The 11,721-nt window shown below is 46.1% G+C and overlaps 1 protein-coding gene across 4 annotated transcripts; it reads left to right on the top strand.

Moving 5' to 3' along the window:
• The first annotated feature begins 1,920 nt into the window (after positions 1–1,920).
• On the top strand, positions 1,921–11,505 carry znf830 (zinc finger protein 830). Of its 4 annotated transcripts, none has more exons than XR_014207062.1 (3): positions 1,921–2,355; positions 10,374–11,234; positions 11,283–11,505. XR_014207062.1 is itself a non-coding variant. In XM_082174278.1 (2 exons), exons 1-2 carry the CDS (start codon positions 1,944–1,946, stop codon positions 11,042–11,044), a joined length of 1,083 nt encoding a protein of 360 aa, XP_082030404.1. In that variant the 5' UTR covers positions 1,921–1,943; the 3' UTR covers positions 11,045–11,505. The 4 variants fall into 4 exon arrangements, 1 of the variants encoding a protein (XP_082030404.1); XR_014207063.1 differs by having other exon boundaries at positions 11,307–11,505; XR_014207064.1 differs by having other exon boundaries at positions 11,329–11,505.
• The last annotated feature ends 216 nt before the right edge of the window (positions 11,506–11,721 follow it).

Genomic DNA, 11,721 nt, shown 5'->3' on the forward strand with positions numbered 1-11,721 from the left:
TCCAAACACTGTCATTTGGGCGTTGGACACCATTCACTTACATTGCTGCGCGTCGAGTTGTTCCAGAGTTAAGTTGCCGAAATATCGACCTCTTTTGAATTGTCAACTGTCTATATTGTATCAGAGGCCCTTTGCGATGCTTATACTGGTCTTCATTTGTACATGCACAGCGTAATTATTTATATTTTATGTTGGTTGTTTCAACCAATTTTCAAGCACTGCCTGCTAGCTAACGTTAGTAAGTAACGTTAGTTAGCTAGCGCGACTTCGTCAGCTAAGAGTTCGGTAATGAGTCGCTACCACCTTTATAGCAACTTTTATTTAATTTAATTTTTTGGGATATACTAACTTTTCATTATGTTATTATTGTCTTGAGTGAAGCGGCTTGTGAGAACAATGCTGGACCTTTAGGATTGTTATGGCCATCACCAGTCCTGTCTGTTTCATGGATCACCTGCCCCTGGTTTTTGTTTTTCTTGTTCATACACACAAGCACACATTTTTGTTGTCTGTCATTGTTTAATAAAAAATATTTTATTTGAAAACCTTCATTTGTATCAGCCATGCTTAAATTCGTTTTTAATCTGTTATAGTTTTGATAATGTGTATGGCCTTAATCTTAAAATTATATTCTTAGTCTTAACATGATCATGTTTCACGTTGTGGTCCTGGGGGGTGGCCACTTTCATCAGAAGAAGTGAGCTAGCTTCTAAGCGAATTCTGAATGGACCGCCACGGCAGACCTCTTTGCGTGATCACGAAGGTAGGCTAATGGCTGAATCTAAATTTATAAGCAAAATCACGGGAATCAATAGCCTAATACAGCCCAGTTGTGCTAAAATAAATATCATGAGACGTCCATCATCAGATGAATGATATGGAAAAGTTAAGTTAGAGCCGCTAAAGCCAGTGCTACTACCCATGCGAACATGAACACTAAGCTTTTCCCTCCAAAAATATAGCCTAAAACTTATCTCCAAATGCAAAACTGACATTAACAAAATGCAATAACAGCTGAAAAAGTACTTGGGTGTGTGTTTTATTTTATATTTACCGTTCAATAATGCAATCGCTGCTGTCTGTCCCATAGAAGAACATGACAGCCAGCGTACGTTTTGGAACTATTGGGGCTTACATGAACCACGTGACAGCCATAGCGGCGACATCAAAGAGTGTCGCAACTCTCTCGCAGTCACAGACCGTATCAACGTCAGTGAGTGATAGGCTACTTATTGTATTTCGCCACAGGGTGTCACTGTGGCCTCAACCCTTCGCCTTCACTTACTCTGAGCTCGATTGCTATGTCTGAGGTAAACCACGCCCTCCTCATTACCCTACGCAGGAAGAAATGTAGGAAGAAATAAATGAAGAAATAAATAAATGTAGAAATACATAAATGTATAAATAAATAAATGTATAAATGAATAAATGTTTTAAATGAATAAAAAAATAAATATGGAAAAAAATAAATATATACATAAATAAGGAAATAAATGTATAAATAATTATTTATTTTCGTTTTTTTTTTTTGCTTTTCTGTGTATATTTATTTATATATATTTTTTTTTTATGCACTCACACACAGCTCGAGCTTAGGCTGAGTCACGTGCTGCCTGTTACTTTACTCAGCGCTGGTCAGGTTGGACCAATCACGTGTGTGTTATTAATCACGTGTGAGAATACTGGATCCGCTCGGCTCTTTTTACTTTTAATTTATTTAATTTATATAATCTGCTTACGTTATTTAATCATTTTATAGAGTTTGATTAGACAGATATGATACAGGTTTTGTGAACGATATATAAACGCTTACATTTTGAATGTATTATTGCCGAGATTTGAAGGCGTATAGCGCCGCCTGGAGGAAGAGCTCCACACACACACACACACACACACAGCGCCGCAGGAGAAACGCGTCATCCGCCCGCGACGAGCCTGCGAAGATGGCCTCCTCACAGAAGGGGAAGAAGAAGGTGGTAAACCAAGAGGACTTGCGGCGCTTGATGCGGGAGAAGCAGCGTTCGACGGAGCGCGATAAGCGCGTGGACTCGCCGCACGCGCGATACAGTAGTGTGGGTCAGCTGAGCTGCGCGCTGTGCAACGCGCCGGTGAGGTCCGCGCTGCTGTGGAACACTCATGTGCTGGGCAAGACACACAAGGAGCGGGTCAGCGAGCTGAAGAACAGGGAGAGCACTCCTTCATCATCATCATCCTCATCCTCAGTGCTGAAGAGCAGAACAACACACGCTCCTTCATCCTCATCCTCATCATCATCCTCAGTGCTGAAGAGAGGCGCGCCCGAGCCCGCGAGTTCATCAGGAGAAGGGAAGAGAGCCAAGACCCGCGTCACTGCAGGTGCGACACGACACCATCACAACAACAACAACAACACCATCATCCTCATAAACACCATCACAACACAACGCTAAGGTTTTTCTACAGTGGTTGAGATGTGTTCTTGCTCTGCCAACATCTCCACTGGTCCTGCACAAACAAGTTATAAATAAATCAATTAAAATAGAATAGGCCTAATTATTGTTTTTGATCTTTTTGACCCATGTAACTTAAATAAGGTTATGACACCAAACACTACTAGCCTAACCTAACACTTATAGACTTTAAAATATTGTTGAAGACAGTCAGTAATAAAATAGGAACAAATGATCAAATTACGAGCAATAGCACACATAAATACAACAGAACAAACACATACAAGTGAATTAAACAGTTCTTTTCAGGTTTTTCATGAAGGTCTAAACTAGTTTATCAGGTATAGATATATTAATCTATCTTCACTGTATGGGTTAGCTATATGCCATATATAGAGAGAGAGTATGTGCAAAAAAAGGTTAAAATCACATTACATTCTAACATAACATTTCAATCTTAAAACAATAATAATGATTTTATTTGTAAGTTCACTAAACTAAACTTTAGAATAAATACAAACAGAAGCACAGAGTGATTGTTACATGTGATCAGGCATTACAGTAGTCGCCTCTACTGCTAGCGTAGAGCACACGCAGGTGATGCGTTATACATATTTTGTTCAATTTAAACTACATTTCTTTCTTCTGTTGAACACAAAGAAGATATTTAGAGGAATGTGCGTGCCCACACTGGTCTCCTTTCCCCAACACTGCTCATCAGCAAACCAGACTAGCCTACAGGTTAGCGGATGAGCCAGAATATGAGCGCTACGCATTTAATCACACGTTAAGCGTTTCCTCCCATAGAAACCCGTTATTATAACGAGAACTCTTAGCGTGTCTATGGGAGGAACGCATCACAGCAACTCCTTTACATGGTATTCAGTGCTAAACAAAAAATGAAAAATTTAAGTAGCCTATAAAATAAACATAAATGATTGTGGCATTTATCAGCCCACAAACAATATTTATTCTAAAGCCTAAACTAATTTATGTAAAGAAGAACACCAGCGTTGGGCGTGTGTGTATAGGCTAGTGTTTCAGTCGGCCTTCCTGAGCGCTAATGACCAGTAGCGGCGGTGTAATCAGCGGCGATAGAGCGCCGGCTGCACACACACGTGCTAATTTCAGTCGGCCTTACTGAGCGCTAATGACCAGTAGCGGCGATAGAGCGCCGGCTACACACACACGTGCTAATTTCAGTCGGCCTTACTGAGCGCTAATGACCAGTAGCGGCGGTGTAATCAGCGGCGATAGAGCGCCGACTGCACACACACGTGCTAATTTCAGTCGGCCTTCCTGAGCGCTAATGACCAGTAGCGGCGGTGTAATCAGCGGCGATAGAGCGCCGGCTGCACACACGTGCTAACTTCAGCCGGCCTTCCTGAGCGCTCACGACCAGTAGCGGCGGTGTAATCAGTGGCGATAGAGCGCCGGCTACACACACACGTGCTAACTTCAGCCGGCCTTCCTGAGCGCTAATGACCAGTAGCGGCGGTGTAATCAGCGGCGATAGAGCGCCGGCTACACACACACGTACTAACTTCAGCCGGCCTTACTGAGCGCTAATGACCAGTAGCGGCGGTGTAATCAGTGGCGATAGAGCGCCGGCTACACACACACGTGCTAACTTCAGCCGGCCTTCCTGAGCGCTCACGACCAGTAGCGGCGGTGTAATCAGTGGCGATAGAGCGCCGGCTACACACACACGTACTAACTTCAGCCGGCCTTACTGAGCGCTAATGACCAGTAGCGGCGGTGTAATCAGCGGCGATAGAGCGCCGGCTACACACACGTGCTAACTTCAGTCGGCCTTCCTGAGCGCTAATGACCAGTAGCGGTGGTGTAATCAGCGGCGGTAGAGCGCCGGCTACACACACACGTGCTAATTTCAGTCGGCCTTACTGAGCGCTAATGACCAGTAGCGGCGGTGTAATCAGCGGCGATAGAGCGCCGGCTGCACACACGTGCTAACTTCAGCCGGCCTTCCTGAGCGCTCACGACCAGTAGCGGCGGTGTAATCAGTGGCGATAGAGCGCCGGCTACACACACACGTGCTAACTTCAGCCGGCCTTACTGAGCGCTAATGACCAGTAGCGGCGGTGTAATCAGCAGCGATAGAGCGCCGGCTACACACACGTACTAACTTCAGTCGGCCTTACTGAGCGCTAATGACCAGTAGCGGCGGTGTAATCAGTGGCGATAGAGCGCCGGCTACACACACACGTGCTAACTTCAGCCGGCCTTACTGAGCGCTAATGACCAGTAGCGGTGGTGTAATCAGTGGCGATAGAGCGCCGGCTACACACACACGTGCTAACTTCAGCCGGCCTTACTGAGCGCTAATGACCAGTAGCGGCGGTGTAATCAGCGGCGATAGAGCGCCGGCTACACACACACGTGCTAACTTCAGTCGGCCTTACTTAGCGCTAATGACCAGTAGCGGTGGTGTAATCAGCGGCGATAGAGCGCCGGCTACACACACACGTGCTAACTTCAGCCGGCCTTACTGAGCGCTAATGACCAGTAGCGGCGGTGTAATCAGCGGCGATAGAGCGCCGGCTACACACACACGTGCTAACTTCAGCCGGCCTTACTTAGCGCTAATGACCAGTAGCGGCGGTGTAATCAGCGGCGATAGAGCGCCGGCTACACACACACGTGCTAACTTCAGCCGGCCTTACTGAGCGCTAATGACCAGTAGCGGCGGTGTAATCAGTGGCGATAGAGCGCCGGCTACACACACACGTGCTAACTTCAGTCGGCCTTACTGAGCGCTAATGACCAGTAGCGGCGGTGTAATCAGCGGCGATAGAGCGCCGGCTACACACACACGTGCTAACTTCAGCCGGCCTTCCTGAGCGCTAATGACCAGTAGCGGCGGTGTAATCAGCGGCGATAGAGCGCCGGCTACACACACACGTGCTAACTTCAGCCGGCCTTCCTGAGCGCTAATGACCAGTAGCGGCGGTGTAATCAGTGGCGGTAGAGCGCCGGCTACACACACACGTGCTAACTTCAGCCGGCCTTCCTGAGCGCTAATGACCAGTAGCGGTGGTGTAATCAGTGGCGATAGAGCGCTGGCTACACACACACGTGCTAACTTCAGTCGGCCTTACTGAGCGCTAATGACCAGTAGCGGCGGTGTAATCAGCGGCGATAGAGCGCCGGCTACACACACACGTGCTAACTTCAGCCGGCCTTCCTGAGCGTTAATGACCAGTAGCGGCGGTGTAATCAGTGGCGATAGAGCGCCGGCTACACACACACGTGCTAACTTCAGCCGGCCTTCCTGAGCGCTAATGACCAGTAGCGGCGGTGTAATCAGTGGCGATAGAGCGCCGGCTACACACACACGTGCTAACTTCAGCCGGCCTTCCTGAGCGTTAATGACCAGTAGCGGCGGTGTAATCAGTGGCGATAGAGCGCCGGCTACACACACACGTGCTAATTTCAGTCGGCCTTACTGAGCGCTAATGACCAGTAGCGGCGGTGTAATCAGCGGCGATAGAGCGCCGGCTACACACACACGTGCTAACTTCAGCCGGCCTTACTGAGCGCTCATGACCAGTAGCGGCGGTGTAATCAGCGGCGATAGAGCGCCGGCTACACACACACGTGCTAACTTCAGCCGGCCTTACTGAGCGCTAATGACCAGTAGCGGTGGTGTAATCAGTGGCGGTAGAGCGCCGGCTACACACACACGTGCTAACTTCCGTGAAAAGGCCTAGCGTACAGTCGTGGGATAATCTCTGCGCTCATCCGTTAGCGACTAGCGCTAGAATAACGAGGCTCAGCACATTAGCACGAGGCCGTCGTGTTCGACCGCATGGTCTTATATCTTTGCACATAAAAAAAGCAGTTGATTCGGGATCTTTCGTGCACGAGGTGAATTGTGGGGAATTTGTGAAAGCGTTTGAGATCTTATGTTGTGTGCTCGCCTGGGCGATGTGTGCTCTAGTGCTAGTGTTACTGCAGCAGCTTTACTACTGGTGTTAGCATAGGCCTACAGCAGGGAACGGCAACTGGCGGCCCGCGGGCCAAAACTGTCCCGCCAGCAATATTTTCTGGCCCGCCGGATTATTTTGGTAGTCCTAAATGCTGCACAAAACTCTTCCACTACTTGAGAAAAGCCGTAGTCGCGCGGCGATTTCACCGCCGCATACTCACTGTGTGAAACACCCATAGGGAATCATGCGGCGCGGGATTACATTTTAAAGTATAACTGTGCGTTCACACCGGACGCGAATAGCGCTTCAAATTCGCGCCTGCCGCGTCTAGTTATACGCTTGACCACTTTGTGTCCAATCGCGCGTCAAAAGACGTTAGCGGTCAGAACTCTGGTGTACTTTGGACGGAGCGGGCGGTCTGACTGACAATAGCCCACTCCCGACATCTTTTGACAGCGTATCCGCACTTAATTCTGACCACCTGTACACCTATCTCTGAGGAGCTGTTTGGTACTGAAACCATTGTCAGTCAACAACATTCTTTTTTTGCAAGGATGTTTGAAATAGTTCGGCAGAAAATAGCCTACTTCATTTCGTCAGTAGGGCAATATAATTTTCGTTTATGTTGCTTAGAAATTTGAGTGATAGGCTTTGTCCTATTTAATTTGTTATTTATATTTCTTTCTTTTTTTCTGTGGCATTTTTTTCTCTGCTGACAGTACAATGTTAAAATAGCCTACTATTTATATTGACACGAACACAATTTTTGTATAGCATTTATAATTATTATAGGCTACTTAATCTCCTTCTTTCCGTTAGAGACATTTGAATGTGAGATTATGGAAACGAGATCTAAATTTTGTGGACCCGTCAGGTCGGGAAATAAAGCGGGTGAACACCGAGTGTATTTTAAGCGGTTGCTGAATAGAACCTTGTGGATGCGGGACGGAAAAAAAAACAGTCCCGCGCAGAACTCCTTAAACCTTAGGTGTGTATGTGTGTGTCCCGAATAAATAATAATAATAAAAAAAGGAAAAAAGTTCAAAAGTCGGACTGTAAGCGAATGAGGCATGATTGCTATTCACACCTTTATTACAATGGCTGTAATCTGTTACCACAATAGTACTTGATCTGTTTAAAATGATTTCCTTGATATATGCATAAGGTGTTGAATTAAAAATTTAAATTTGTCTAATCCAGTAATTAATTTTTTCTATTTTTGATCTGAGCACAATCAGAAAATCAGAAAACCCGTCCTTATTCGTTTTTTTCATTTCAGTTCAGGAAATAAATAATGGAAAAACAAGTCGTTTTTCATCTTTTTATTTTTGGTTTTAATAAAAAAAAAAAAAAAGATTGAATGAATGATCCACAGACGGTGACGGACACATCATATTCCACAATTATAGGCCTATATAAGAGTATTTAATTTGTATCCATAGGCCTACTCCGTGTAGCTGGCCCGCCATCTACTGGCTAAAAAAAATATTGGCCCGCGGCCAAAGTTACTTGCCGACCCCTGACCTACAGTATCACATCAGCAAGAGGGACGGTTCCCCTGCACAACTGCAAATGTGATATTTATTTTATATAACAGTTAAATTAACATTGTGAGTTACATTTTATAAACAATATTGTCAATATTGTTTGTTTTCCACAATATTGTTTGTTTTCCCTTCATGTCGCTGACGAGAGTTTCTAAATGAAGCCGTAGCAGAGTCTCAGTGCAACAGACGGCCATGATTGTTTGAACTGATGTAACACAGTAGAAGCTCATAAGCCCAGAGAAGTCACTCAACATATGTGTGATGTCTAGGCCTGTCACGATAACAAATTTTGCTGGACAATAAATTGTCCAAGAAATTATTGCGATAAACGATAATATTGTCGTTCTGAGACCATTTTCATCTAATATAATGATAATGGCATAATAATGCAGGTACACCTTTTCAAAGATCTATAAACTTTTATTTCTTAAGAATATTAAACATTAAAAACTGAAAACATTTTAAATATCCACAAAAAATGAACAAAACAACCAAAAACAATAAAAGCAATGGACTCTCAGTGTCTGTTAACAAAACAATTCACTTGAATAAATACCAAAAACAATAAATAAAATGGATGTAAACAAAATTGCACTTCAAAAAATATTAAACATTAGGCTCAGACATAAATAGTTATACATTCCATAACAGGCAAAACTGCCAGTTAGGACCTTTGTAAACAAATAAAAAAGCCTCAACAGGCCATATCACACCATTCTGCACTGTCCTCCTGTTACTTTGTCGACTAAACGCCCGAGTGATTGTGTAACTTACTGTCGGGAAGACGGAGACGCACTTTATTGCGTGTAAATGCTACGCACTGAAAATACTTGGTTAGGATTAGGGGTGAGGAGTGCGTGCGTATTACACGCCATAAAGTGCGTATCATATGCACGCAAAACCAATTTTTGGCGTATAAAAGGCACGAGAAATAACATTTGTGGTATAGATACTAGGGGTGTGAACCGACACTGGTCTCACGGTTCGGTTCGATTATGATTATTATGTCATCGATCCGGTTCAATTCGATATCACGATGCACCGCATCCTCAATTTTAAATTTTACTTCAAAAGTGATGTGTGCGCGCATGTGCTCGCCTGTTCGGGAAGTTGCAGTGACAGAAACGGTGACATTCCAGTTTAAGTTTCAAGGGAGTAAAGCTTGTTTATGCCACTAAGAAAAGGAAAATCTGTCAAATAAATTTTGTTTTAAAGAAATGTTCATTTAAAAGCAGCGCTCATTAATCAGTGTATTATGTTACCGTTAAAGATGCGCGCATCAACCGTCGCCGAGTCCGCTGTTGAAAGTGATGATCATACATTTATAATCACGCGTAACAACACAGAATAATTGTAATTTGACCATCGGGTGCGGATACTTAAATCAGAGAAAGTTATTGGGGCGGGTGGGTGATTTGTTTTTGGCTGCGGATTCGGGTTACGGAGCTCATCCACTTACTCTAAAGCAGTCAGACTCTGCCGGGCGATAACAGCTCGGGGTGAAAACGGCTAACGTGGTTTATCAAGTTAGTGGTATTACCTCCTGCATATTCTATTTGTGCGTGACATGAGCGCATACAGCGTGTGTCTTCTGCAGGTCGTGCTTACTACGTTGTTCATAAAAGCCGAAATGTGCCCAGATGTTGGCTTTTAAAGTAGTTGGAGCATTTTTAATTTTCTCTCACTCGCCTCTCACCTCCCTCTGCCATTGTATGCTACCGCAACAAAGCACGTACGCGACAAATGACGTAAGAAAAGCGTCAGTACATTATAACCGGTTATGGTCTATTACTGAACCGATACCGAATCGTCCTCGTCTGCATCGCGATGCATCGTAGAAACGATTAATTTTGACACCCCTAATAGATACGCATTTTCATGAGATCGGGCTCGCTGTGGCGTTTGGCTTTGAAACCAATTCCATCTTTTTTTTTATTTCTTTTTTTATTCACAACTAGCGTCTTCTCTGTCTCTCCCGGCAGTCGCCGCAAGCAGTCCCGCCGGCGCTTTCCCATACAAAGACCATGTGACTGACAAGCGCCGCCTCCCCACACAAAGACCATGCAACTGACAAGAGGGTTCACTCCTCCTATACGCTAAGGAACCGAGAGTGGTCATCCAGTCTATTTGGTAGAGAGAGAGAGAGACGAGGAAAACAAACAAGCATGCAAATGGAATTATCGCGGCCGGAAAAATTATCGAGCTAATTTTTTTTATCGTGCGATTGATTTATTGACTATCGCGACAGGCCTAATGATGTTTAGAGGGAAACATATTGATTAACACCTTGATTATACTCACTCATTAGATGAAGCAGCAGTCCGTTCACAAACCGGCTGTGTGTGACCCGGCACTGACCCTACTGGGGTCGTGGTGGTGTGTGTGTGTGTGTGTGTCAGACTGATGTTCAGTAAATAACCTGTGTGTGTGTGTGTGTGTGTGTGCAGGACAGCAGGAGCAGACGGCCGGATCTTCAGGTCAGTCTGCAGGTCTCGTGCTCCTCGCTGGACACTATGATGATGATGATGGTGGTGGTGAGGAAGAGGGCAGCAGTGCAGCTCCAGCTGGAGAGCCGGTCCCGAACGCCGGTCTCCCCGCGGACTTCTTCGACTCCGGCTCTGTCTCCGTCTCAGGCTCTGTCTCCGTCTCCATCTCCGGGTCTCACTCCGGCTCCGTGGCTCAGGCCGAGGACGGGGTCGAGGAGAGGAAGGACGGCCCGGCCGAGGCTCTGCCCGAGGGCTTCTTCGACGACCCGGTGCGCGACGCCAAGGTGCGTAACGTGGACACGCCCCGAGACCACATGGACCGCGAGTGGGAGGAGTTCCAGAAGGAGATGCGGCAGGTCAACAGCGCGTCCGACGCCATCGTGGCCGAAGACGACGAGGAGGGGCGTCTGGAGCGGCAGATCCACGAGATCGACCAGCAGATGCTGTGCTTCCGGCGCGTGGAGGTCCTGCGGGCCAGACAGGAAGTGGTGAAGAGCGCACTGAGCCGAGCCAGACAGCAGAGGGACGCGGCGAGGCCGGCCGGCGGAGAGGAGGACGACGAGGAGGAGGAAGAGGAGGAGCTGATGCACGTGCTGGCGCAGGACTGGAGAGCCAAAGGAGCGCTCGCCTGAACACACTCCTGTGGGTGTGTGTGTGCGTGTGTGTGTACAGACACGGACTCCAGCAGCTTCTCATGAGCTTGTACATGTTTCCCACAGACTCCTCATATAAACAGTCACACAGCTGAGAGGTCTGGTGTGCAGTGATGATGACCACACATGACACGTGTAGATCTGATCATAGATCTCCCTTCTGGAAGAGGCGCACACACACTCTGGAAGAGAGGCGCACACACACTCTGGAAGAGAGGCGCACACACACTCTGGAAGAGAGGCGCACACACACTCTGGAAGAGAGGCGCACACACACTGTTCTCTGAACATTAACATCAGACGTGTTGGGCAGGGATGAAGAGATGATATTGGGCTGATATGATCTCTCATTACTCACTTTTGATTTGTTAGGCCTGCAAAAAAGAATGTTTGAAAAATAAAGTTATGTTTATTATACCATTAAATGTATATCTATCTGACTGTGAACACTCATGATACGCAGTGTTTTAATGATAGTGTACTTCAGTTTTTATCAGTTTTCAGTGATCAGGGTTTTTCTCCACACGGTTTAACCACTTCTCTTCATCAAAGAAACACAGCAAAAGTGGGAACTTTAACTCTGTGTTCTTCCCATGTGCAACACCCACGGACCCAGCGGGATGTACATCACCTAATGATTTAGCACACGCTTTTAT

This window comes from Leuciscus leuciscus (genome assembly GCF_965113295.1).
Source record: "Leuciscus leuciscus genome assembly, chromosome: 6".
In the NCBI taxonomy this organism is placed as follows: Eukaryota; Metazoa; Chordata; class Actinopteri; order Cypriniformes; family Leuciscidae; genus Leuciscus; species Leuciscus leuciscus.

Bases quoted from the DNA above. Each gene is read 5' to 3' on its own strand.
- znf830 (XM_082174278.1), top strand. From the start codon at position 1,944: ATGGCCTCCTCACAGAAGGGGAAGAAGAAGGTGGTAAACCAAGAGGAC. The intron at 2,356-10,373 runs GTGCGACACGAC...GTGTGTGTGCAG, and splicing joins CAAGACCCGCGTCACTGCAG to GACAGCAGGAGCAGACGGCC.